Here is a 27,602-nt window from a genome sequence, read left to right as displayed (position 1 = left end):
TGGGGGCGGGAGGAAGGGTGAAGTGTTAAGAGACCCAAAGCCCGGAGAGGTGCTGCTAAGCTGGTCTGGGAAGGGCTTTTGCAGGGCACGGGCGGGCAGAAGGCGGGCATCCCAAATCAACAACCTTGCCTAACGCTGCCCCTCTGCTACCTCTTGTCTCCCCTGCAGTGGGCTCCCAGGACAGCTTGCTGGAGATCACCTTCCGCTCCGGAGCCCTGCCCGTGCTCTGTGACCCCACGACCCCTAAGCCAGAGGACCTGCATTCGCCGCCGCTGGGCGCGGGCTTGGCTGACTTTGCCCACCCTGCGGGCAGCCCCTTAGGTAGGCGCGACTGCTTGGTGAAGCTGGAGTGCTTTCGCTTTCTTCCGCCCGAGGACACCCCGCCCCCAGCGCAGGGTGAGGCGCTCCTGGGCGGTCTGGAGCTCATCAAGTTCCGAGAGTCAGGCATCGCCTCGGAGTACGAGTCCAACACGGACGAGAGCGAGGAGCGCGACTCGTGGTCCCAGGAGGAGCTGCCGCGCCTGCTGAATGTCCTGCAGAGGCAGGAGCTGGGCGACGGCCTGGATGATGAGATCGCCGTGTAGGTGCCGAGGGCGAGGAGATGGAGGCGGCGGCGTGGCTGGAGGGGCCGTGTCTGGCTGCTGCCCGGGTAGGGGATGCCCAGTGAATGCGCGCTGCCGAGGAGAATGCCAGCCAGGGCCCGGGAGAGTGTGAGGTTTCAGGAAAGGATTGAGATTCTGCTTTGGAGGGTAAAGTGGGGAAGAAATCGGATTCCCAGAGGTGAATCAGCTCCTCTCCTACTTGTGACTAGAGGGTGGTGGAGGTAAGGCCTTCCAGAGCCCATGGCTTCAGGAGAGGGTCTCTCTCCAGGACTGCCAGGCTGCTGGAGGACCTGCCCCTACCTGCTGCATCGTCAGGCTCCCACGCTTTGTCCGTGATGCCCCCCTACCCCCTCACTCTCCCCGTCTCCATGGTCCCGACCAGGAAGGGAAGCCATCGGTACCTTCTCAGGTACTTTGTTTCTGGATATCACGATGCTGCGAGTTGCCTAACCCTCCCCCTACCTTTATGGGAGGAATTCCTTCTCCAGGCCCTTGCTGAGATTGTAGAGATTGAGTGCTCTGGACCGCAAAAGCCAGGCTAGTCCTTGTAGGGTGAGCATGGAATTGGAATGTGTCACAGTGGATAAGCTTTTAGAGGAACTGAATCCAAACATTTTCTCCAGCCGGACATTGAATGTTGCTACAAAGGGAGCCTTGAAGCTTTAACATGGTTCAGGCCCTTGGTGTGAGAGCCCAGGGGGAGGACAGCTTGTCTGCTGCTCCAAATCACTTAGATCTGATTCTTGTTTTGAAAGTCCTGCCCTGCCTACCTCCTGCCTGTAGCCCAGCCCATCTAAATGGAAGCTGGGAATTGCCCCTCACCTCCCCCGTGTCCTGTCCAGCTGAAGCTTTTGCAGCACTTTACCTCTCTGAAAGCCCCAGAGGACCAGAGCCCCCAGCCTTACCTCTCAACCTGTCCCCTCCACTGGGCAGTGGTGGTCAGTTTTTACTGCAAAAAAAGAAAAAAGAGAAAAAAAAGAACAAATGCAAGCTGATAGCTGAGACTGTGAGACTGTTTTTGTCCACTCTTCTGAATCACTGCCACTTGGGTCAGGGACCACAGCCATTGCCACCCTTGGCCCATCTCTCTGGGTGCGTGCCTTGAGCACACCTATAAAAAGTGCCATGTGCAATTGTCTTATCTTTTATGATCTAGGCTTTGCCTAGGGATCACCACTCCTTAACGGGCTGGCTGGGGCGATGAGGAAAAGCTCCTTTGCTCCTGTAAGGCCATAAGTGGCTGTTAACAGATTTTCAAATGCCTGAAGAGATTGCTGAGACCTGCTAGAGTCATATGTTCGGGGAATTAAGTCTTTATCCTAGACAACAAGGTACAGATGCAAACTGCAGTGTTATTGGAGGGTCAATCGGCAAGGATATGATTGTCCCAAAATGGAGTCCATGGACCCTAGCTTTCCTTTAGATTGTATATAAATAAAAGTGCAGTCCTCTTCTAATGGCCACAGTTGGTTTTCTTGTAGCCCAGAAAGTCCAAATTAAAGGAAATAAATTCAGTTTTATGTTAGCCTTCCTTGGTGCATCAGGGCGTCAGTGGAAATAGGATCGGGTGGTGTGTGTGTGTGTGTGTTTTGTGTGTGTGTGTACACATGTGTTTATATATACATGTGTGAGGGAAAGTGTGTACATATATGTAGGATTGTAACCAGACGGAAAAGAATGGGGATCTCCAGGGTGTTTGAATCAGCAACAGATTTGTGTTTTCTAATATGCATTTAGTTGGAGAGGCATGGTTCTGTTTGTTTTGTTTTGATCTAATTTGCCATTGGAAATAGGTACAGTTACACAGAAAAGGAAGAACCAGGAAAGTGAGATCCATGAAACTAAATGAGCAGCTGTCAGAATCCAGTGTGGCTGAGCCTACCTAGCTTATGAAATCTAACCCAGGGTTCCCTGAGTCCAAGACCACTTAGATTATTAAGATTTTGAACGTCCAGAGGAGTGAAAAGTCTGTTTTCTGGACATAAGCCGGAGCTGAGGATAAAGCCAGAGGCCAGTGGATTAGGTGTATGGAATGTGGATGGAGAGGGCTTGTGTGGGATGTGGCCAGGGAGTGGGTGAGGAAGGCTGCTTCTAAATGGCCTGTAAAAACTTGAGATTGGATAGACGAAAGGAAATGGAGAAATTAAAGAATTGGAGAAACTAGTTATCTGTGTTGCTGACTTTGGGACCCATCCAAGACTCCTGCCCTTGGGGTGTTCCATGGTGGTTTCTTCCTGCCTGGGCGCCACCCTTTCCCCAATTCAGGCCCTCCCTGGAGGACTAGTTTGTGTATTGGCATCTCCCTAGTGGACCCAAACCAGTGCATACTTGGTGTGTGGAGATGGGAGACAAAGGACAGATCTAGGAGCCTTGAAGGATCACCAGCCACCAACCCTCCATCAGGGCCAACTGGGCAGGAAAGGGAACATTGCAGACCTGATTTCCCAACGATGTCACCCTGTCCTCCCTCCTTGCTTCTTGCTCTGCTAACTCAACTCTGCCTTCCTCTCTTTCATTCTTCTACTCTGCCCTATATGGAGGACAAATGGACACCAGGGGTGCTAACCTTATTGGTGCCTGCCCCAGCCTGCCCCAGGTGCCAGCAGACTCTCGTGCACAGGAGGCTCCCACAGTTATGGAGATAGGAAAGAATTTCTCTGCACTGGATGGACTGTATATTGGGATTAAAAATTGTATTCCTTATATTCCTGCTTATATCAATGCTCTCTCTGTAAAACCTCTTCCTAGCCTCATTTCTCTCAACTGATCTTGTTTAGGCATTGTATTCCTTTTATTTACTCTTTGCTTGACTGCTTCCTCCTAACCCTCTACCCACTAGCACTCTACTTCCTAAAGCTGTTGTGTCATTAACTCTGTTGGATCAACTCTCTGGGAAAAGATTCTGTTAATGTAAGTGCACTTACTCCCTGGATGTTGTCACTAGTCTAGTGGCTTTTGCTAAATAAACCTTTCTTATTTCTAAAAGCTTTTCCATTGTCTTTTCTTGCTGCTTCTATTCCACCTGCTCCTTCTCTCCCCCTCACTTCCACCCCACTTCCCAAGCCAAGTGGCATCAGCTCTGTGAGATGGTTCCCAAGGGTATGGGATTGAGGAAAGATTCACAAGTTCCCTGTAGGAGGAGAGGAAGATGGTGGCTTCATTTGCACTTTATATAGATCAGCCCTGCGGGATCAGAGGTATCAGTGGTTCTTAACTAGGCATGATTTTTCCTCACCAGGGGACGTCTGACAATGTCCAGAAATGTTTTTGGTTGTCACAAAGCTACTGGCATGTAATAAGTGAAGCCAGGGATACTGATCAATATCCTACAATGCACAGGACAGCCCCCCACAACAAAGAATCATCCAGCCCCAAATGTCAGTAGTTCTGAGATTGGGAAACTTGTCTACACCCATTTTTGCCGACTCTGCCAATCCCAGGTTTTTTTAAACTCCAAATATCATTAGAATATGTGGGTAGTAGCAGCCAGTTGGTTTTTTTTGGTTTTGGGTTTCAGGGCTTTTTGTTTTTCAGGTGTTTTTAAGGCAGGGTCTCACTCTGTCGCCCAGGCTGGAGTGCATGATCATGGCTCACTGCAGCCCTGACCTCCCTGGGCTCCATGATCCTCCCACTTCAGCCTCTTGAGTAGCTGGGACTACAGGTGTGTGCCACCACACCCAGCTAATTTTTCTATTTTTTGTAGAGACGGGTTTCGCCATGTTGTCCGGGCTGGTTTCAAACTCTTGAGCTCAAGCAATTCTCCCACCTTGGCCTCCCAAAGTGCTGGGATTGCAGGCATGAGCCACCACACCTGGCCAGCATCAAGTTCTGAGTGCTTGAAAAATTACTACATCATAGATATTTGCCAATATAACTGTGTAATTGTATAATCAAGATTATTCAGCTCATGCCAGTAATCCCAGCACTTTGGGAGGCCGAGGCAGGTGGATCACTTGTGCTCAGGAGTTTGAATCAACCTGGGCAACATGGGGAAAGACCGTTACTAAAAAAAAAAAAAAAAACATAAAAATTAGCCACGCATGGTGGTGAGTGTCTGTGGTCCAAGCTACTTGGGAGGCTGAGGTGGGAGGATGGCTTCAGCCTGGGAGGCAGAGGTTGCAGTGAGCGGAGATCATGCCACTGCACGCTCCAGCCTTGATGATAGAGTGAGACCCTGTCTCAAGGAAAAAAAAAAAAAAAGATTATACTATTTCACGGACTTCATGACTAAATGCCTGAAATATGTAGTTGGTAGAAGTCTGAATAGGCCCATTCCAGAAATGTTCATATTGGGGACAAAACAGGCTCCTATTCATACCTACCTCGGCGGGGATCATGGTATCACTATGACACAGCTCAGCACAGAAGTCCTGACTCATGGGAATGTAGGCTTCCCTGCAAGGAGTACAAATGAAAGGGCAGAGGAGCCTGGTAAAGGAGGGAGTGTTTGAGGAATGAGGAGCTGTGGGATCACACAGAACAGACTTTAGAAAAGCCAGGTCACTTTGGCTGGAACTTTTAGCCATTTTGCAGGCAGAGGATGTGTTAGGCCTGATGCTTCGTCAGGCCCAGGCTAGAGAGAAAGTTGAAAAGGTTAGATCAACTGGGTTCACATGCTCTCTGTTCTTTTCTGGCTAAGTGAACTGAACTGAGTTTTGTATTCTCATCTAGAAAATGGGGATAGTATAAACCACACAAAGCTACTATGGAAAGTAAATGAGATTGTATTTTAAAAGCACCCAGTAGAGAGTGCCTGGCAGTGACCCAGGATACAGAACAATTTCCCTTTTAGGGAGCTTCCTTCTGCCTGCACCTGTGCTGCTCAGTACAGTGCTGGGTGCTTTTTCCTGCTCTGCTAAAACTTAGCTCTGTACTGAGAAAATTCCTGGGGTTACATTGATACAACATTAAATGTGGAATGTGGAAAACGCCCTGTCTTTAGGGAGAAGACACTAACCACGAGCACCTGGCAGGCGGGATGGGCACGTGCCATGGCACCTAGGCTCAGTCCCTGGCCTGCTTGTTTTCCTTCTCGTGATATGTTCTATGCCTGTTGCACAGATGCCATAGAGAAGGGAGCATGGGGTTGGCAAAGGACAGAGACAACAGTAGCTCAGAGTGAGGATTAAAAAGATTGCCCAGAGCCACTCATCTGCCCTTTCAGGGCACAGGGTCCTGGGAGTGATGTCAGGGCTGCCTGGAGACCTCTGCACACTGGACTGGATAGGTTGTGACCTTGTCCTGGCTCCCAGCCCAGCTGGAGCCTGGCAGTCAAGTGGACTCTGGGATGCAGGCTGGGTGGGGTTGGGGACAGAATGGGGTGAGAAGCTTGGCTCGAGGGCACAGGGCCGCAGTGGTCTCACAGCATATGATGCGATGGGGATCGAGCCCAGCCTCCCTCCCACTCTGTGGGGAACGACCATAAATGAGATTTTAGCAGCACACTGATAAGCAGAGCAGCTCTGCTAAGCCACAGATAAGACTCTGGAGGAAAAGCCTTTGGGAGGTGAGGGAGGACCCTCCACACCACCTGCTGGCCAAGCCCTGAGGGAGGCAAAGACCAGGGCGGGGGTTTGTGCCAGGGTCCCTGCAAGGCAGTGCCCACTGCAGTGGAGGGGCTACTGAGTCATCAGGGTGATAAAGCAAGAGGTAAATGAGGCCTGAAAGGTTGACCAGCAAGCATTTGGTGCTTTTTAAAAAACACATTACAGTCAAGATAGATGTCTCTGCTGCATCCCTGATGCTTATCCATCTTTCTGGGTCAGATGGACCAGGAGGTTCACTCAGAAATGGAGGCAGAGTCAGGGCTGCCCACTGGACACATTACCTGGTAACAGGAAGCAATAGGTTCCCATGTTTACCTGCCTATTTTCACCTGGCTCAAAGCAGCCAAGAAAAGATGTCTCCTGGGTCAAAACTGATTCTATTCTGCCCCAGCACTGGATGGCTGTTCTAAGTGAATGATGGTAGTGCCTGTGAGCTCAGTCCCGGGTGAGCTCAGCCCCATCTGCCTCTTACCTGCCTTATACTCAGAGGCATATTTTCCTCCACATTCCCCCCTCAGAAGATCTACCATCAAAGAAGCCTTTAAAACTGCAGAGATTCTTCCCCATGCAAATAGGAAAGGGCATCCAGCCCCTTCTTCCCAGGGTGGGGCAAGGACTGACCACATAGGGACCAAGCAGAGGCCAGAATCCTAGAGCAGTGCTTCTCACAGCTGAGCTGCATCGGAGTCACCTGGAGGGCTGGTTAGGACATAGACCGCCAGCCCCAGACCCATAGTTTCTGATTCAGTAGGTCTGAGGAGGGCCTGAGAGTTCCCAGGGGTTGCTGGTACTGCCAGCTGGGCACCTTTGAGAACCTCTATCTTAGATGATTTTCCCAAACTTCAAGTATTGTCTTTATTTTTAAAAGAGAGAAAGGGGAGGGTGTGTGCCTGGTGTTGCTAGGCAACCATTAGCCAAAGGGGATGAGAGCCGGGTTCTGGGAAGGACAGCAGGCTGTGCGGGGTGACCTCAGACTGGACAGAAGGCTGTGACTAACTTTATTGGCATCTCTCTAGAGACATAAGTAGGCTTCACCGCCAATTTGCCTAAGGTGTTCAGCAGGACTATTGAAGGCCTGGCAGCTGCCGGAGGAGAGCCTGTCTCCCAGCCGGGCCTTCTGCTCCTTGCTCCAGAGGGCTTTGAGCTTGCGGTAGTACACCTTACAGCTGAAGCCCTCCCTGAAGCCCCTCTTGATGTGACTCTTGAGGAAGTCCAGGGTGGGGTACATGCGGCAGCAGGCCACGCACTTGTAGCCATTCTGCTGTGCTGGGTGCCACCTGGAAGCCATTAGGATGTCCTGGGATGTGATGGAGTCCAGGCCATGCCTGGATTTCTTGGTGGCTTCTCGAGGGCAAGTGTTCTCTGGGGAGGAAGAGGACGAACAGATGTTCTCAGCCATGTCCTCAGAAAAGCAGTTGTCCCACTTGCCCTCATCCTGCTGCACCTCTGGGAAGTCATAGGCCTCCAGCTGGCTCTCTTTGTCTGCACACACGAAGTAGCTGTAGGGGGAGAACCAGGGCCGGTAGATAGTGCAGTTCCGCCTCAGCTTCTGTCCGTGCTGGGTGTCCCCCAAGCTGCAGTCTGCAAAGGAAAGGACCAGGTCTGAGTCTCTGGCAGGAAGCAGTGGAGCTAAGGATGCTGGAGCAGAAAGGTAAGAAGGCAAACATCAGGCATGACCTCGGTTACCTCCACCCCACCACGATTGCAGTTCTGAGAGCAGACGCAAGACAGTGGTAAGAGCAGCCAAGGGCATTCCTTCTCACTGCATTCTTTTTCTAGGGGTACAAAGGGCTGTTGGATCTTGGTGCAGGAGAGGCTGCTTTTAGTTGGTAAGCCTTGGTATTTTTCAAGGCCTTCCCCTCCTGGAGACACCATGTCCACTGACTCCTCTAAGGATAGACACAGACAGGTGACCCAGCGGATAGCCAAACCGGCGGCCTCCCACAGTCCCTCTTTTCGCCACCCATGGTTGTAACCCTTTTTTCAGCCTCACTGCTCATCTTGATCCCTCCACGGCCCACTCAGCCAGAAACTGCTCTTGCACACCAGTTTCAGAGACAGGAGAGGGGAGGCAAGGCGAGAGCCCCAGGCCTGTGGGTGTCTACCAAAGGAAGAAGGGCCAGGTAGGAGGCTGCAGGTGACAAGACCGCGCGTGGGGGTCCAGCTTCCAGACACCTCTGCTTCCTTAGGGAAGCAGCCCCTTTTCATCCTTAGCCTCTCACACATTCCCGCCCAGAGTCAGAGAAGTCCTCACCTGGTGAGAGCACTGTGTTCTGTATCCCTTGCCTGACAATGATGCTTTGGTACTGGGGTGGCAGGGCCTGAGCTGGGCTGGATGCCTCAGTGGGTACTGCTGTCTTTGCAATGTCTGGGTTATAGAAGAAACACTGGTGAGCTGAGCAAGGTTGGGATTCCACTTTCTGGGACTCCCCCAGGCATACCTAGGGGCTCAACCTCTGTACTTCAAGGCATCTCAACGCTGAAACAGAACAGTGAACTCTCGAACTCAGCCAGGCAGAGCTATTCTGGATGACATCCTGGGGAATTCTGAATGGGGCCATTTCATTCAGGCCTCAGAAAGATCCTCTGGAAAGTGGGATTTATGATGTAGCCCAGATGACACCTCTCCGCCTGGCCTGCCCCTCACCTAACCCTCCTGCATCTCATCACGCGGATGGCTTCACTCCGCATTGCCAGTCTCCTGAGCATCCTGGGACCCAGAGTCACAGGCTGCAGAGCAATGTTCCATGCCCGCTTTGAGGATTGTCCAGTTGAAACATCTCATACCCACAGTCAGGTTTCCCGTGGGCCATCACTGCACGGCACACTCTGGAGTGCTAACACTTGGACAAAAAGCTGACCTGCCTCAAATCCCAGAATAGCAGCTGTGTTCAGTTTGGGGGACAAATTTATAAATGTCATATATGTAGACAAATGGATGCTTAGGAGGCCTACTCCACTGAGCAGTACTTCTCCATTTTACTGTGCATAGGGATCCCCTAGGGATCTTGTTAATAACACAGATGCTGATTCAGTGGGTCTGGGGTGGGAACCTGAGATTCTGCATTTCTAACAAGCTCCCAGACGATGCAGATGTTGCAAGTCTAAGAACCGTATTTTGAACAGGGAGTCCTCAGGGTGTCCAACTTTATTCCATGATGTGCTCATCAGTTTATGCTGCTGCTTAGGCTTCTCTGATTTGGCTAACTCCAAATCCTCTCCAAACTTGTCAAAACAGAGCTAAAACTAGTTTCTACTCTATGTAGACATACTGCCACCTTGAGATTTCATGCACAATCTAGGGGGAAAAACTTGATGATAAATGGAGACTGAGGCAGGAGAATCACTTGAACCCAGGAGGCGGAGGTTGCAGTGAGCCGAGATCACATCATTGCACTCCAGCCTGAGCGACAGGAGTGAAACTCTGTCTCAAAAAAAAAAAAAAAAAAGTTTTCCCCTTTCTTCCCTTACCAAAAATCAATACACAGCAGTAACTACTTACCACAAATGCAGCATTTTGAAAAATTATTTTCTCCCCATGCGTAATTTGACTTTCTCACTAAATCGTGGTCCTGTAACATGATCTGGTAGGGTACTCAATTAAACGCTTCAAAAAAAACCACATCTTTGTGGCCCTAGTGGCACCAAAGTTTACCTGGCAGGCTGGTGGCACGAGAGAACATAATGTCGGGAAAAGCACTCAGGGCGGAGGAAGAGATTGGAGGTCCAGAGATGCTGAGGAGTGAGAAGTTCTCCATATTCTGACCACTGCGGGGTACAGAGATCACACGCCTGCTCTGGAGAGGCTGGCTGGTTTGTCCAGAGGATAAACATTCTGAGCACAGTTGATGTCACAAGGCACATGATTCCACTACCAACTAGGTTACCCTTTGGAAGATGAATGGAGTCTACTGCAAGCAAGATTAAAATGTGTAAAGATTGTATTTGACTTGCCATTGCCCAGTGGCAGGCCCTGATTGAGAATACCCAGAGAGAAGAATGTAGTAGAGATACTATAGTGATGCTGTCTATTTGTCCCCTTTTATCTTTGTTATCATCAGTTTTCTGTGTTGACACTGTCTACCCCCAGCCCTCCAGCCCTGGAAACCTCTGTCCTGTCTGAATAATCTCCTTCCTTTTCTTCTCCTTTATCAGCCTAATCTCTGTCAGCAAATATTTTTATTGTTTTGTTTTAGTTTGTTTTTTGAGGTTTATATATTTTTCACATTTTCTTTGGAAATTCAAATTTGTAAAAGTTGCAGAAATTAGGCTGGGTGCAGTGGCTCAGGCCTATAATCCCAGCACTTTGGGAGGCCAAGGCGGGTGGATCATTTGAGGTCAGGAGTTCAAGACCAGCCAGACAAACATGGTGAAACCCCATCTCTATTCAAAATATAAAATTTAGCCATGCGTGGTGGTGGGTGCCTGTAATCCCAGCTACTTGGGAGGCTGAAGCAGGAGAGTCGCTTGAACCTGGGAGACAGAGGCTGCAGTGAGCTGAGATAGCACCACTGCACTGCAGCCTGGGTGACAGAGCGAGACTCCATCTTAAAAGCTGCAAAAAATAAAATCAATACAAAGAACACCCTTATGCCCTGTATCCAGATTTTCCTATTAACATTTTACCCCATTTGCTGTATCCGTCCCCTTCCTCCTGCCCCCTGCCCCGTGTGTATGTGTATATACTTAATTTTTTCTGTGAACTATTTGAAGGTAAGTTATAAACACTATGTCCTTTTATACCTAAGTACTTCAATGTGTATTCCCTAAGAATAGGGGCCAAATATTGTTTTCAGTGGTTGGTGCTCTTTTTAGCAAGTGACTAAAGCACAAATGGGTGGCTTACTCAATACTATTTTGCTCATTGCTTAAGTCAGTTTGATGGGGAGACTCTGGGACTCCAGAGAGGCAAGGTTGCCTCTTCGTTTCGCTTGTCCTGTAACAAAGCCTTGTGCACTAACGAGGTGTGGAATAAGGTGAAAGATGATTGTGACACTTGGAAGATAAGCTGAAGACACCCCTTTCTAGATTATCACAACATGTCAACTAGATACAGAGCAGGGCTGCAGATCTAGATGGCAGGTATGTTTATGCTGCATGGGGAGCTATGGCCGCTCTGGAAATAGTATGGGCTTGTTTTGCAGTGCTGTCGAGCATGTGTGAGTGAAGTGTGAGTTAGCTTCTGCACGTGAGAGCCCAGAGTTGTCTTCCTGTGTGTATTTATTCACGGTACTGAAACATTCGAAGGACAATGGGAGAACATGATTCCCCTCGTGTTCCTCCCAGATAGCCTGGTTTGGAACATTAGCATGTATTGGAAAGTAAGTTGAAGCCACATACTTTGGCAGTTTGGGGGGTATCAGCAATTTCATTTGGTCCATTATGGTGTAGAGAAAGCTCGTGAGTCTGGGCATCAGCTTATGTGACTTCTAACCCTGCTCCGCCATGAGCTACCTGTGTGATATTGGGCAAACCTCTCTGCTACTTGGTTTACCCATGTTATTAGTTTAGACTCTAAACTGGAGTGGACGAACATCTTCCTGGCTAAAACCCAGTGATTGACATGTGGACAGTAGCATACTTGTGAGTGATGCACACAGGACCCCGAGGACTTGGAATTGCATTCTGTCTTGACCCATCACATTTCTCCGACTGCCAACTTCAGACTCTCCCACTGCAACCTCAGACTTAAAGTAAAGGGAGCTTAAAATACTGGGGGGAAATATGGGAGGCAGAATCTCTCAGTGCCTGTGTAGAGTTTTTAAAATGCGACCCGGTTTTGGTTTAGTCACTGAAAAGTTTGTGGGAGCCTGGCGGTTCCAGGGTGCACACCACTCGTTGTAGCAGGTCCCCTGTCTTGTGTGCTGTGTCCTCCCGAGGTATGCTGGTGCTGGTGACCCAGGCAGGAGGTGACACTCTCAAAGTGACTGGTCACTACGTAAAATGTGTCTTTCTTTTGTTTGTTTCCCACCTGCTTTCCGAGCCCCTTTCTCGGACAGGTAAGATATCCTGTTTTTTTGTGGATGGCTTACATCCCCAGATGCCCTCCTCTGCTTGGGTGTGTGCATGTTGGGGGGTACCATTGGGAGGGCCACCTGGCTGGGGTCCAGTCATCTCTCTGTCCTCCATTGCCATTATTTTCTGAACCATCAAGCCTCTAGTCCTGAAGCAAGAGAGATAATGTGTGGGGGTCATTAGCGTCATCATCAAGAAAGGGACCCATTGCACGTCCTCAGACATAGGGATAAAGGGACCCTCAGCCAGAGCCCCACTTTCACTTTGAATAGAAGGGCAGTTCTCCGGGTCTGACCTCAAGAGCCCCTGAAGACCACTCCCATAGAGGGAGTTTTGAGTGGTTTTTATAAGTGGAGAAAGACTTGTGAGCAGTTTCCCTACAATGTCAGTCCGTCATGCAATTTTTAAGAATTCATATAAAAGTCAAATTCAATTAAACAAACTTATTAAATGCCTACTATCGTGCAAGACCCCAAGCTGGGCATTGTAGAAGATAAACACTTCAGGCGCTATGGCCCTCAAGGACCTTACCATTTTAAGACAAGGTGTATTTACTGGAAAGACTTAGACAAGGGTAAAGGGAGTGCATGGTAGGCTATCTTTACATTACTTAAGAATTCAGTGCATTATAGACTATGTTATGAAGGGTAGAGAGCAAAAAATACAGGAAATCCAAAATGGTGCATAATCCAGAGTTCTGTTTATTACAAAGAGTGTTTTAAAAATAATAATAGCTTATAATTTACTAATCACCTTGACAGGTGTTTTTGGTGCTTGCCTTTTTAAAAACGAGTATGTCTGCTCTGAAAAGTCACTTTAAACCAATAAGGAGACCACCAGGGAAATGTCTGATTTGGGAAGTGGTGGCAATTTGCCTTCCCCAGGCATTTCGTACAGTTTCATTGTTGTCTATTTACTTTCTGGTTTGGGGGGAAATAGTTAAATGGTTTGGTTTCCAAATCTTCTTTGCTAGTTTGCGGATGACGTGATTAAAGAAAATAAGAAGGATGTGGGACCTGAGAGGCAAATTGTGCCAAAGTGGATGATGTGGCAAGATACACACTTAGGAGAATCATCAGGAGTTGATGACCCTGCTTGCTGTGGAGCGGGCTGGAAGCTTCTGCTGGTGTGGTGGGTCTATCCGGAGCCCAGCCAGCTCGGGCCCTGTGTCCCAGAGATGCTGTCATGCTGTTCCCTGGCAGGTCCTCACCCTGCAGTGGTGCAGGGCACAGGGCTCATCCGCAGAGAGTAGTCTCCACTTCACTTCCCACAGGTTTTCCTCCCTGCCACCCAAAGGCCCTTAGAATATGGCATACCTAGGTAGTTGGCCTAGAAAGGATAGCACCACTGAAACCACAAGAAAGGTTTTCACTGGCCCAGGATACAGCAGTGCAGGGCAGAAAGAACTGCTTTACACAAAAATTCAGCAGAAGAAAAAGTACACCCTAACCCCAGTTACTCTTAGAAGAGGCTCAGTGAAAATAGACACTTAGCAGAGGTGTTCACAAGGAAAGGAGCCTAGTCATCAAATGATCGAGCCATCTCCTTTCCTCAGACTGACAACATATCTGGGGTAGTTGGTGTAGACAGAAACCTTGACCCAGATTCCAAGGCCTCAGAGTGGGTCTGGCTGCCTGATGACCGAGCTGGATTTCCAGATAGGGAGAGGATGGCCAAGTGTGAGTGTGTGGACAGCATGGCTTAGAGCCTGGAGCTCCAGTCATTTCAATAACAAACCTTTAAGCTACCACCTTGGCCACCACAATTTTCTATCTACAAAATGGGTTTTGGCGATTCAAGATCTGTATTGAGCACAGCTATGTACCAAACCCAGGCTAGGTGTTGAAGATACAAAGATGAATGAGGCATGGCCTCTGCCTTGCAAATCTTTACAACCTAATGGGTTTATACCCAGCTCTTTGAGTTAATTTTTCAAGCCAAAGAGGATCCCTACAAGAAGGACCATGTACCAGGCATATATAGGCAGCTGTTCCATGATCTATAGCAGGGCAAAGTTGTGGACAGAGCCCTGAGCTGTGGGTTAGAAGGCCTGAGTTCTAGCTCCAGCCCTGCTGGTATTTAGCTGTGTGACCTCAGGCACGGCACTACATTACGCAGAGTCCTGCAGGCTTCATCTGTAGGTAGATATCCTTCCATGTACCACCTCCCTAGGTGGTTGTAAGGATTAAGTAAGCTGATGTTCGTTGGGATCCTCGTGCTTCACTGGCACCGAGTACCTATCCATTTGGTACAAACTGATTCTGAACCACCACTTAGCACCTCCACAAGAGCTGGCCCACTCGCTCAAGTCCCACCTCTGTAGACCTGAGGAGCTGCTGCCCCATTTTTTGTGGAGAATATGTGCTATACTCATGGCCTTCAGTGGGGAGCTTCTAACACCAAGCCTCATCCATGCCATCCCTCCACCAGCTTCCAACCCACTGAGAGCTCAGCACGTGCTTACGGTGATGTAAAAATGTCATGTTTCATTGCTTCATCCTCATTTTTTCTTTACTCCAAAGGGCGTGGTGACTCCAAGGTAAAGGGGCCAAGCCCATGAGTCAAGGAGGCAGGTTTACAGGAACAACTTTATTTTTTTATGGCTAGCATTAGTCACTGATTAACTTGGGTGGGGCAGAGCTAGAATTTCTAGTTCCTGTCCCATCAAGAAAACTACACTGGAAAGTTCAAGAGTGGCTTTGCTGGCTCTTTCTTGAATATTTCCAAAGCCTTGGAAGTTACAAGTTTTGGGTGTGGGATAAGGAAAAACTGAATGATAGAGCACAGGTACCGCTCCCCTTTCCTCATCATGTCTCTCTGTCGCCTCTTTGTTCATAGTTGACCACGGCATGTTTGAGAATTTGAACACAGCCCTCACTCCAAAGCTCCAGGCCAGCCGCTCCTTCCCCCACTTGTCCAAGCCCGTGGCCCACGGCTCTGCCCCTCTGGGCTCTGGTGAGCCTGGGGGGCCAGGACTCTGGGTGGGCAGCAGCCAGCACCTCAAGAACCTGGGCAAAGCCATGGGGGCCAAAGTGAATGACTTCCTGCGGAGAAAGGAGCCCTCCAGCCTGGGCAGTGTGGGTGTGACAGAGATCAACAAGACTGCAGGAGCACAGCTGGCCAGTGGGACTGACGCGGCTCCAGAGGCTTGGCTAGAGGATGAAAGGTGAGCCCCTCACCCGCCCAACATCCATGCCCCTCTGTGGACCCACTTGAAAAGGTACAGGGACAAACTGCAGTGTCTGCACAGGAGAACAGCCCCAAGGGAGGGGTGTGAGATTGTCCTGTACTGAAAAGCTGCAGGATCAGGCCACGTTCTCGGGAGCTGGCTTCACCTTCTGCAGCCACAGCTGAAGGTTGCTGAGTGCCCACCATGTCCTCGGCTCTGTGCTGCTGAAGGTTGCTGAGTGCACACCATGTCCTCAGCTCTGTGCTGCAGGCTATAGTTGCATCATTTTGTCTAACCCTCCCAGCAGCCCTGGGAGGTAGATGATATTTCCATCCTGCAGATAACTCACGTTCAGACAGACAAAGTAAATAGCTTGAGGTCACAAAGTTAGTACTTGGCAGAGCTGGATTTGAACCCAGCTATTGCCCAGAAGGTCCCCAGGTAGATTCTGATGCCTGGCCATAGCTGAGAACCGCTGCCGTAGACTGTTGCTTGTGGAGAAGCCTGCACCTGTCACAGCCCACTAGGGCACAGTGGGAGAAGCCCCCTGTAGCAGCCCTCCTATTCTTCCCCCTCCTACCAACAGGCTCTTTCCAGGCCTTGTTTTAAACGCCTGTGCATCTGAGGTGGGAATGCCCTCCACAGGACTTACTGCCTGGGTTCTGATTTGACAAGCTTCACCAGTGGTCTCTATCCTGTCTTCTAGAGGCCAGCACTTTGTGCTGCTCTGAACACTGAGTGAGCATGGACCAGGCCAAAAGCTACTGTTATGCTGAAATTGCTAAGGCCTATGTGCCAAACCAAGAACCAGAGCCCAAGGAGTAGAGCAGTTATTGGGTGGGGTGGGTTGAAAGTGCAGTTGGAGTTAGAGAAGCAAGATGGCAGGTGGATTGGTGTCTTTCTGTCCTTAAGGCATGTGTGTTTATTGTCATTAACCTTACAGGTCAGTCCTGCAAGAAACATTTCCTCGGCTGGATCCTCCACCTCCCATAACCAGAAAGCGAACCCCTCGGGCCCTGAAGACCACCCAGGACATGCTGATTTCATCACAGCCTGTCCTGAGCAGTCTGGAGTATGGGACAGAGCCATCACCTGGGCAGGCCCAGGACTCCCCTCCCATTGCCCAGCCTGACGTCCCGGCAGACGCTTCACAGCCAGAGGCCACCATGGAAAGAGAAGAGAGAGGCAAAGTTCTGCGCAATGGAGAGGTTTCCCTGTCAGTACCTGACCTAATCCACAAGGATAGCCAGGACGAATCCAAGCTAAAGATGACTGAGTGCAGAAGGGCCTCCTCCCCCAGCCTTATCGAGAGGAATGGCTTCAAACTCAGCTTGAGCCCCATCAGCCTGGCTGAGTCCTGGGAGGATGGCAACCCCCCTCCTCAGGCACGGACCTCCAGCCTCGACAATGAGGGCCCTCACCCAGACCTGCTGTCCTTTGAATAGAGCCTCTGCTCTTTCCTGCTGAGCTCTGCCCTTGTCTTCCTGCTGCTTTCTCCTCCACCGCGCACACTGGCCCTGGCCTCAACTCCGCTGTGCCCTTTGTCTTCCTTGTATGAGGCACCAGCAGAGAGCCAGTCGTCCATCATGGGATTTTGCAGGACTGGAAGTCCTTGAGTAGTTCTAGTTAAAGAGTCTATCCGCAGAATGGCTGAAAGACTTGATGCCGTTTTGAGCCTAATTTTCTGTAACCTCCTCTGAGTGGGCTGCAGCCCTTGGACATTAGAGCTCTTCCACTCTTGAGCTTGTCCTGTCTTCTCAGTGAATTGCAGGGCCACCAGCTCAGGACAATGGATCTTACAGGAATTCTTTTTGCCTGTCCCCTACATGCGCCTCCTCCCCTGCTGTTCTCCCTCCCACACCCCTGTCCCTTCTCTCTCCTCCTTGATGGGTCCGATGCCCCTGGCCTCAGCGGGAGGAAGGCTGGATGAGGAATGATGGGTTTGGCTTGATGACAGGCCACACACCCTGAGCACAGCCCAGCCATAGCTCCTCTTGGTCCCAGGACAGCGCAGGCCCCTGGTTGCCATGTTTGCTCTGCCCCTGGGTGGAGGCCAGAGGAGATGCTTACCAGGCCTGAGACCTTGAGAGTTCACCCAGGGTTTGAACGCTGCCACCCAGGGTTCCCAAGGTTTCTCCCATCTGATCAGATGTCGAACACAAAATGTGGGCATTCTGCACAGAAGGAAAGATCAGGCTTCTCTTGCTGAGTGTGTGAAGACAGGGAGAGCCAGGCCCCAGCAGATGCAGCCGAGCACACTCTGATTTTGTTTTGTGGGGAGGGCCCAGGAACTTGGGGGTGGTCTTGGCATTCAGGGCTGGTGCTAAAAACCCAGAGCAGAAGCAGGGAGAAGGGAGTGAGGATGGGACAGAGAAGAGCGATCACTGGGGATCAGAACAGCTTTTCAGGGGCCACCTTGCAGCCTAAAATAATGCCGTTTCAGGGCCTGGGCCTGCTGTGAGAGCCAGAATGAAGCATGTGCAAGATTGGAATGTGAGAAGAACTGTGGGGGGAAACCAGTTTTAATTAAGTGGAAGTGCTTTGTGCTTGTGTTGAAGTTGCCTGGGCCTCCTGCAGCTCTGGACCTCACTGGAGCAGCCCCGCCCTGCCCTTCCCTGCCTTTCTTTTATGCTGATGCTGGTGGGCTTTTTCCTGCTTCAGGATCCATGTAAGGGACTGACCAGGTTCATCCAGCCTTAACTGGTTCCTGCAACCCACTTTTAGGTCTCCCACCAGGGGTCCTATTGTGCTGTCTTCCTGTGACCAGCAGATCCTGTAAGGGGGTGATCCTAATTCCGGGGCTCTTTGCAGCAAGAGGAGAACGTTCCTTTTCTTGAACAAGGTGGCCGGTTCCCTGGGAGAAGGCTGGGAATGGCACGTCCGGCCAGGGCAGGCGGTGCGGCATCCTCCTCCTGGGATTCCTGTGGCCTCCCCTGTTCTATTCATTGTTTGGCTTCCCACCCATAAGCTCTGGGATACTCAGGGCTTGCTTCCCAGCTCTTCTCATCTCCAAGCCTCTGCTCCCCTTCCCACCACCACTGCCATATAAAATGGCCATGCTAACTCCTACACAACTAGGAGCCTCAGCAGGATTGCTAGGATGTGGGTTCCTTCCTGCATTCTTGCTTCTGCAGCTGTGTGGCCTTGCCATGGCCCTCCCACCACTTTCCCTTCTACCTTGCCTTCCATTGTCTTCCTTCTCCCAGAAAGCCAGGTTTCACCACGTGCTTACCACAAGCTGTCTCCCCTCCCTCGTAGGAGTCACTGCAGCAGGGCACCTGCAGGCCCTGGTAGAGTGAGCAGGGCTTACATGTACATTCTTTCTCACTCTAAGGATGTGATATCTGACCCTGATGTCAGAGAGGAGGTCTCAGGATTAGCATTCGGGGTCCTTTGAGTTTTCCCAGAATGGTTTGGGGTATCACACAAAACACCAGAGCTGAGGATAGGGATAGAGTCCCCAAACACACATCCTGGGAGCAAGCCACTTCATCTGAGCTTCCCATACCAGGAGCATGGTTTGTGCTTTGATGGGAAACCTAGCAAGCCCCTGCACTCTGGGGCTTCTCCTCTGCTGGAGCCCAGGGCGGCTCTGGCCCGATGATATGGCAGCCATAGGCACAGGTATTGCAGGTGCAGCCTTTCTTAAGTACCCTGCCTCCACTCTATAGCCCAGCTGCTGCTGGAGTCCAGGACCTTAGACCCAGGATGAGCAAAAGGATCCCACCAGGTTGTCCAGGACCATTGCCAGGGTGACCCCAGAGTTCTTCAGACCTGTGTCTGATACTGAATACAGTGCCATGGGACCCTGCTCCAATCTAACTGCCTACAACCTGCCCGTCCCCCTGCTGCAGGGATGATGCTGCTACCTCGGGAGGCTCTCTGAGACTGGTGTCTGATCTTAGATGCTGCACATAGTACCTGGTGCTAGGGTCTAGGGGCTGCCCAAAGCCCAGCAGGAACAGCTACTACTCATCCTGCAGAGGCCTTGGCCCAGACCAGCTTTCCATCCAAAGCCTCACCTGGTTTCCATGTCCATCTCAACAGTCTGGCCTTCCTGTGACTGTAGCCTGGCAGCCACACCCTCAGTAATCCCGCACAGTGAGTCCAGCTTCTCTGGGAGCTTGGCCTTCAGTTAGCCCAGTCCATGAGAGGGCAGGGTAATGAGGAGGAGTAAAGGACCTATCTTCTCTGTCCACATAAGGAAGTTGGGACCACAAGGTCTTTTATCTCCTTGTTACTCCCCAACCCCACCATAACCTCCTACTCAGCACACAGCTTTATCCTGGTAGATTATAAGGTGAGCTTCCAGAACCTGGCAGGAGGCTGGTGTATCCCGCTGCACAGAGGGAAGTGTATCTGAATGTTGTGTATGTGGCTGATATGGAAGACATACATGTATGCAATCCATCAGCGTTTAAAGAAGAAGATTGGCTCCAGTTCGGAGGAGGAGGAGGAAGATTACAGATCTATTCTGAGTATTTTTTAGAGAGTTAATATTTATATTTTTAGTAATTTTCTGGTAGAAGGAAATTGCACAATAAAATGATTTGGTTTGGTTTGCTGGCTTTGTCTGTTTTTCCTCCTGACTGATGGGGAGCAGTTGGTTTCCTCAAGGCTGACTTGTTGGCTGAAGTGTGTTGGCATTTTCCTTTGTAAGCCTGGAAAAGTGAGAAATGAGGGAGGTAGAATGTGAGGAAGATGGGCACTACCGACACCTCCAGCCTGAACCCTTGGCGGGGAAATGACTTCTGAGGATGTGCCATCATTGGCTCCCCTGGCTGGCCACTGTGAGGGGGTACCTCTGCCAACCCGACCTATCACTGTTTCAGGATGTGCCATCATGATGTGCACAGGCACGACCTTCCTTGGGAGGAAGTGGGGATAAGCGGACATGGCCTTTGGATCATCCTCTAGGACACTCATTCTTTACCTGGGTCCAAAGCCCTCTTCCACCAAGAAAGGGATGAAGCTTCACGTTCATGTATGCACGTTCTTCCATAGAGGAACCAGAGCTTCTATCAGCCTCTCAAAGAGAGTCATCAATATATGTCAGTGATTTGGACTTAGGTACTTCCTGGGAGATTGCCCCCAAGGGCCCCCCATGGACAGGGACATTCTTGTTGCTCACCTGCAGAGAGAAGGTGGCTCAGAGAAGAGCTGGCCTGGAGTCCCTTTGCCCCTTTGCTGCCCCTGGGCCAGTGTCAGATCCAAGGATCCAGAGGACCCACACAGCTGAGAATTGGCCAGGCCTTTATCCTCCTTAAAAGGAAGGAAATGGGGGAAAAACAGGAAGGGAAAGGGGCGTTCAGTCTGTTCACAGAAGCCACGCACATTTCCAAAGGGAAACATGGGGCCTTTCTGCGCAGCCCTCTCACGTGCAGATGTGACTATGCCTGGGGTTGGATTCCACAGTTCCGCATGCAGGGGCTCCCTGGCTCCATGTCAGAGGCGTCTCAGGCTTGAGGCTAAGTCCCTAACGTTTTCTGCATTTTGTTCCACTCCCACACTTTGTTTCTCAGCAGAGGGGCAAGAAAAGAACAGCTGTGATCTCAAAGGTTGCTCGCTGTCTCTGCAGTGGGCTGCGGCGTTATCGTCCAGGGAAAGCAGGAAAAACACAAAAACCAATCCTCCATGTTTTGGGAAAAGGCATTGAAAATGCTTACAATAGCAACTTTTTTCTTTATGAGTATGCTGCGGTGACTCCAGACAACCTCTCCCATTGAATGGCTTCAGTATCTTGCTGCAGTCGTTCAGGTGTGAAATGTGCTTTTAACATGCCTTTCCCACTATTATGTGAAGTCGTTATTTTGGTCTAAGATCAAGTATAAACAGTTCTAGTGTAAAAAAAATTTTAAGGGAATTTTAAGTGTGAAAATGGAAGTGCAGATGTCATGTTTTTTAATGCTGTGCTCTACGCTGAGTCACTGTTCTAGAATCTGGGGGACAAAGATGCATTTATTCAGACAATATATCCAAGCCCCTTCCTGCCATGCACTAAGTGCTATCTAGGGGACTGTGGTGACATTGGTGGAAAAGTGACACGCGGTCCTCTTTCTCCATTCTGAATGGATGGGAGTGCCATCATACCTGCCCTCCCAGGCACTATGCTAACAGGGTATGTGATCAGGATGTGAAATGCAGTGGAAGCACCAAAGTGGGGCTCAGGGTGAGGCAATTAATTTCAGCCGAGAGAGTGCTCATTTCCTCTGGACTAAATCTGCCATTAGTAGTTGCTGAAGGAAACACACTCAGAGGCCATCAGGAGACCCACCTCATTCCTTAGGTCTGTGCCTATGCTGGCAGGGACCCCAGTTGGTATTCAGAATTTTTATGAAATTAGCCGACCCAGAAATGTACTCAGATGCTACCCTAATCTCAGAAAATTCCTGCTGGGTCAGTTTAATCTGCTCTCAGATTTCACAATGCCTATGAGGTCAGTGAATCCTGGGAGTGTTCTAGAACTCTCTGTGCTTGGACTCCCTGTCCTCTCTCTGCTGCCCTCCCCACACTGCGGAGTTTCCCAGGCCAGCCTAGCTGTGGTGGCAAACTCAGTGATGGTTTGTCTGAGACTTTGGCCCTCAGAGTGCGCCGGGCTTCAGTCGCTCAGTTCGCCGCCCTGCTTTGGGACATTCAGCCTGGAGCCTCCCACTGTGGCCTCTCTGTGAGTGGGAACAAGTAATTAAGTCCATATAGCCCTTGTAGAGAGACTCCTACCTCCCCCTTGGAAAGCTTCACCAGTGCAGATGGCATTTAATACCTTTCATCTCTCCCAAGGAAATCTACTCTGGAAGCTTTAAGTTGTCCAGTGAAAGCATCTTCAAGTACATCTCCCCTCCAGGACGCCCCCTCCCTGCTACTGTTTGCACTGGGGGCACAGGAGGAAAGCCCAGAGTCCCCACCACTGACTTCCTCCTAATGAGAAAATTCCTCCACTTTCTGTATCTAGGGACCAGCTCTCCTGAGACACAAATCCTCTTTGTGTCCAGCTTATCTCCAGCTGCTGCCATGATAAATAGTCCAGCCCAAGGGAGCCTGGGGAAGCTACCCCACAAAACGAATCACTTGGCTATTAACAACACAGACGAGGAAGCAAGCTTGAGGAAATATTTAAGGACCACCTCAGACTCCAGACTGTATTCTCCTTCGTGCAAGTTGCCTGAGGAGTCTGTTGGTTATATAGAGCAGGGAACATTGCCAGTGTGTTCTTTGGAATTGACCAAAACAAAACAAAAAACCCCAAACAAAAAGCAACCTTCCGACAAACCGCAACATTTTTTTTTACTGTTTAACCAGCCAGCTGTTTCCAGTGCCATCTGCTTAGCTACCTATTTCCTGAATCATCCCTCCATGTCTGCCGCCACCTGCTTTCTAGGCTTGCGTTTATTGGGGAATTCTTGTTGGCTTGGTCTGATGTTCAAGCACATCCCAGTGTTCAGCCCACTTCGGGGGCTCACTCACAGCAACTTAGAACAATTCCCTGTGGTTGTCACAGGAGTGCTTTGGGTTGGTCCAGGCCTTCATGGGGCAAGCCAAAGGGGCAGGAGAAAAGTGAACTGTCTGCCCTGGGAACGGTTTGCAGCTTCAGCAAGATGCATGCCCCCGCTTTATCCTGAGCCTGCAATGGATGGATCCCCCTTGCTAGATAGGAAAGCTCAAGACAAGCGGGGACTGCCTCTGTTGTTTTGCCTTCCCACGATCTCCTGGTACTTGGTAAATTCTGTTGCAGCCAGCCTCCCTTGTTCAGCTTAAATCCTGGGTCCTATGTGTCAGGAAGTCTTTGCAGCTGACCTGGCAAGTAGTCTTTAGATCTGGCCAATGTGTGACATTTCTAGGAACTGGGCCTCCCGGAGAGGCTGTGTAGGCCATCTAGGAAGCGATTTCACGTGTAAGAAAGCTAGAGGGGGAGGTGGGGGTGGCAGTCTTGTCCATGCCTCTCCCTACCCCACCCCCTTAATCATCAGTCATCGACTGTGTAGGTGGCACATGCTGTGACCAGGCCAGGAGGCTTGCTAAGACGCATGTGGGGGAGGTGTCAGGTGGGTTCTCTGCACTCTGGATTATTTGTGGCCGGCCTGCCTGCCTCGCTGGCGGCGACTGCCACTGCTGCCTCCGTGCTGTACTTCCCTCAGAGCCCCAGCCTGCTCCGAATTGCTTCCATGCCTGTGTTTAAGATGGTCCATCTGCCCAGGTCACGTTTCTACCTTCCTGTCCCTTTCCTCTGACTTCACTAGGCTATGTTAATTCATCTTTCACATTTCCACTCAGGCATCCCTTCCTCCAGGTGGCTTCCCGGACACCACCCCACCCCTTCTCTGCGTTCCCGTAGCATCCTATATGTTCCTCCATCACGGTACTCTCCATGTGTCATAGAAAGTCGCTTCATCCTCATGCTTCTCTCCCCCAGGTCTCTGAGCTCAGGGGCAGGGACCATGCCATCTTCATCCCTGACTCCTCGGTTCCCAGCACAGTGTCTGGCATATTGCAGGAGCTCGATAAAGATGCACTTTGAATGGAACTAAACTCAGGAAACTTGCAGTTGAATTTGTGTGGAACAGACTAGACAGGCTCTGGGGTAGACCAGCAGGACTCTTTCAGCCGCTCTTCCTCAGGATCTCTATCCACAGGCAGCCTCTGTACATGATCATCAACTCCACAGAGAAGGATTGAGGGTGGCCATTTTCAAAGTGGAAAGTGATTAATGGGCCAATGTGAAGCTCATTTATCTGCAGCCGGAGCCTTCATTAACTCTGTTCCTTGGACAGATGCCACCTTGCCACGGAGCTGGTAGAAGCAAGCACTTATATCCAGCATAATGCAAGAAGGGCTGTGCTTCAGTGCCAGGCACCTGCCTACCTCTGGGAGCTGCCTACAGGGCTCTGAGTTCCAATTCTTAACATTCTACTTCACTGTGTTAGGCTTGACTGTTAATTGGTGCTTTATCATTCTCTGAAGCTTCTATATACTCCAGGAATTGTGTTAATCAATTTATACACATGGTCTCATTTGTTTTTCTCATAGCCCTCCAAGGGAGGTCTTACTAAGCCCATTTTCCAGATACGGATGTTATTCTATTGTGCTTAAAGAGATTCACACACACGATCTCATGAATCCTATCTTGTGAGGGAGGTATTTCAGCCGCATGTTAGGAAGAGGTAAACTGAGACTGAGATGATGACTAAGCCAATTCCCTGGGTCTTACAACTGAGAGGCAGAACTCTCTGGGAAGACCTAAGTCTTCAGGCCTGAGGAACAGCCACCCTCCCCTACTTCTCTATCTCCATCGCGCCAGTCTGATAAATAATTCCAGGAAACGTTCATGGCTCAGAAACATCTTTTTGAGTTAGATCTTCTCCAAGGAGTAATACAGTTTCATTAAACACTGCATATTCACATGGGATGGGAATTTAAAGACCCATTCCACAGTCCCCTCATTTTACAAAAGAAACAACAAAGACTGCATTGTTAACATGTTAACCTGGGCTGGCATCATCTCAATGAAGCTCCACAGTAACTTTATGTGGTAAGTCATTATCCTCATTTTCTAGATGAAGCTGACCAGAGGCTTAGGGAGTCTTAGCAATTTGCCCATAGTCACTCTACCAGTAAGTGACAGAGCTAACAACAGTACCTCCTGAAAACATTTGTTCTTAAGGGTGTCGCTAAGAGCCTACTCTGAATTGCAAGAATTTCACCCTGCAGTAGGAGTGGCAAGAGCACCTATTACATCTCACATTGCAAACTTAGGGAAGCCTGGCTTAGAAACTAATCCTGTTATCGACACTGGAGATTAAGCATTCAATGGGGAAGTGAGTACTGTTTGGAGAATACTTGCTAAAGAAATATTTCAGGTCTAATAGCTACCATGGTACTCAGCAGTGCTTTACAAAAAAAGAGAGAGAGAAAGAAAAAGAAGGAAGGAAGGAAGGAAGGAAGGAAGGAAGGAAGGAAGGAAGGAAGGAAGGAAGGAAGGAAGGAAACAAGGAAAATAAAACCCGCAAGCAGTACTAGTTTTCTTGATGGCTGTCTGACCTCTTGTGGCTGGCATCAGGTATTGCAGTTTCTGGTAACTGAAAGGAAGACTTCCATGACAAAACTAATAGTAATTTATGAGATAAATATTGTCTCCATTTTAGAGAGGCTTGTATCTTTCCTAAGATCACTTAACAAATATCATTTCAAGGGCAAAATAAAAGAGAGGACAGTTCTTAATTAGAAATTCCAGTAGGAGGGAAAAAATAGAAGAAATCTTTGAAAAATGAATGAGAATTCTCATTCATTCATTCATTCATTCTATTCATTTAAATAGTAATAAAAGTAAAGAAAGATTAAAATCCCAAGAACAAAATGGCCTATAAGGTTTCATATTTGATAGAGAAGAAAAAACTCACTATTAGACACATCACAGTGAAATTTAAGATAATGAAGACAGGCCATTTTTCAACTTTCCACGAAAAAGTTCAGCAGTGAAGGAGGATCAGATTGACATTAGACATCTCAGTAAGAAACCTACACATAAAGTGCTAGCAACTTAATGTGTTTTATATCACTGAAGGAAAATAACTTTAAACCTACAATTCTATATTTAGCTCAACTATCATTTAAATTAATCTAAAATTAAAAAGACCACAAAAGGTTTACCACTCAAAGACCATCTTTGATGAGAACACTTAAAATCTGCTCTCATAGCAATTTTCAAATATGCAAAATACTTTTGCAGAAAATATTCTGCCAAGAAGAGAAACTCAGGAGAGTGCTATGTGTTTTTTAAATTTACAAGAAGGATGACTAATTGACTCAGTAAAGTATACTGTTATTTAAATGATAAAGGACCCAAAAGAGTAAATAACAATTAAAATTTTAGATAATTTCAGAAAATCTGATGGGATTGGTGATGGTGACAGAAGAGAAATGAGAGCATGTTAAATTATAACAATTGATATATTTACAATGTTATAGAGAAAAATGAAAATACAGGGTCTAGTAAGTTATGGGTAAACACTAAATTTTTTTAATAGAGCTTTCAAATTAACAGAGATAAATTTGATCTATTCAATGAAAAGCAGAAAAGGAGAAAAAAAGGAAAAAATGTATAGTAAATGGAAAGAATGTATAAGATGGCAGTTATAAATTCCAATAGAACAAATTATAATAAACATGTGTTTTGAACTCACCAAACAAAAGGAGAGAATCTTAAATTGGAAAAAAAAAAAAGATCCAGCAATATTGTGTCCACAGAAGACAGAGATAAAAGGTGTAAAAACTTGAAAATGAAAGGACAGAAAATTACATACTAGGAAAGTATGAATAAAAGTTGAGATAGCAATTTTAATATGATGTAAAATATAAATAAAGGCAAAACTAATGAGAGACAAGGAGGAATACTTTATAAAATAAAGGAAATGAAGATGATAAAATAGTAATAAAAATATATACACATAAAAATATAAAAAACAGTTAAAATAAGAATGGTAAAATAACAAAAACTAGTTAATATAGTAACTATTATAATCAGAAAGTTAAATACTATTATATATAGAATTAAAATGAAAGATTTATCTTTCTCTGACGCTGATAGATCAAATAGATAAAATATGCAAATCTATGAAAATATTTGTTTTATATAATCTATAATCTTGAATACATTTGGGGAAGAGGTAAAGAGAACGAGCTTTAAAATGAATAGAAAGAGTAATTCAAACAAATGAAATATTCACAGAATGTTCACATATACCAGGTCAGCAAGGAAGCCTCAGAAATTGAAGTCAGGCTGTTATCCAACCTTAACATGATATAGTTTGAAATCTATACTAAAATAACTAAAAATGTATGTTTGAAAACAATTACGAACTACTAAATAGTTTTTGAATTAAAGAAGATACTTTTACAAGAATTAAAAATACTTTGACCTAAACTGCAATAACCACTATTTGTGTTAAAATTTATGGGATACAGCTAAAACAGTACTTTGAGCTAAATTCATAACTATAAATATATTTATTAGAAAATAACAAGTATTGAAAACAAGTCAGATAAGCCCCCCTAAAATGAGGCTGGAAATCAAATAAATAGAGAATAACAATTTAAAAGCAGTAACAAAACTGATGAACAAAACCAAAAGCTGGCTTTGAAAAGACTAATAAGATAGATAAAATCAATAAATATAAAAGAGTAAGATCCAAATAGACACAGTGTGAGAAAGGAGATGTTGCTACAGTCACAAGAAAGCATTAAAATAATGCAAGAATATTACAAACTATCTGCCAATAA

The 27,602-nt window shown here is 48.2% G+C and overlaps 2 protein-coding genes across 10 annotated transcripts in view; one reads left to right on the top strand and one right to left on the bottom strand.

The window, feature by feature from the left end:
* LOC100983469 (carboxyl-terminal PDZ ligand of neuronal nitric oxide synthase protein) overlaps window positions 1-19,895 on the top strand; it is a 312,534-nt gene extending 292,639 nt beyond the window's left edge. For 5 of the 7 annotated variants that reach the window (XM_003824560.5, XM_008978235.4, XM_034939235.3 and 2 more), the window contains 3 exons: window positions 169-321; window positions 15,002-15,329; window positions 16,276-19,895. In XM_003824560.5, the coding sequence (XP_003824608.4) occupies window positions 169-321; window positions 15,002-15,329; window positions 16,276-16,777 (983 nt within the window). In that variant the 3' untranslated portion in view covers window positions 16,778-19,895. Of the gene's footprint in view, window positions 1-168; window positions 3,588-11,284; window positions 12,148-15,001; window positions 15,330-16,275 lie in introns of those variants that run through there. The other 2 variants (XM_003824561.4, XM_063598776.1) reach the window with 2 other exon arrangements.
* On the bottom strand, window positions 3,736-11,102 carry SPATA46 (spermatogenesis associated 46). Of its 3 annotated transcripts, none has more exons than XM_003824562.5 (3): window positions 9,804-9,983; window positions 8,403-8,516; window positions 3,736-7,729 (listed from the first exon to the last, which is right to left on the bottom strand). In XM_003824562.5, exons 1-3 carry the CDS (start codon window positions 9,904-9,906, stop codon window positions 7,161-7,163), a joined length of 786 nt encoding a protein of 261 aa, XP_003824610.1. In that variant the 5' UTR covers window positions 9,907-9,983; the 3' UTR covers window positions 3,736-7,160. The 3 variants fall into 3 exon arrangements, with proteins under 3 accessions (XP_003824610.1, XP_008976485.1, XP_008976486.1); XM_008978237.4 differs by having other exon boundaries at window positions 3,736-7,786; window positions 9,804-9,959; XM_008978238.4 differs by lacking the exon at window positions 8,403-8,516 and having other exon boundaries at window positions 9,804-11,102.
* Window positions 19,896-27,602: the final 7,707 nt, after the last annotated feature.

Source organism: Pan paniscus, chromosome 1, assembly GCF_029289425.2.
Source record: "Pan paniscus chromosome 1, NHGRI_mPanPan1-v2.0_pri, whole genome shotgun sequence".
Lineage (NCBI taxonomy): Eukaryota > Metazoa > Chordata > Mammalia > Primates > Hominidae > Pan > Pan paniscus.
This window is presented reverse-complemented; position numbering and strand designations above follow the sequence as displayed.

Bases quoted from the DNA above. Each gene is read 5' to 3' on its own strand.
- SPATA46 (XM_008978237.4), bottom strand. From the start codon at position 9,906: ATGGAGAACTTCTCACTCCTCAGCATCTCTGGACCTCCAATCTCTTCC. The intron at 8,517-9,803 runs GTAAACTTTGGT...TCTATAACCCAG, and splicing joins TCGTGCCACCAGCCTGCCAG to ACATTGCAAAGACAGCAGTA. The intron at 7,787-8,402 runs GTGAGGACTTCT...TTTCTGCTCCAG, and splicing joins GAACACAGTGCTCTCACCAG to CATCCTTAGCTCCACTGCTT.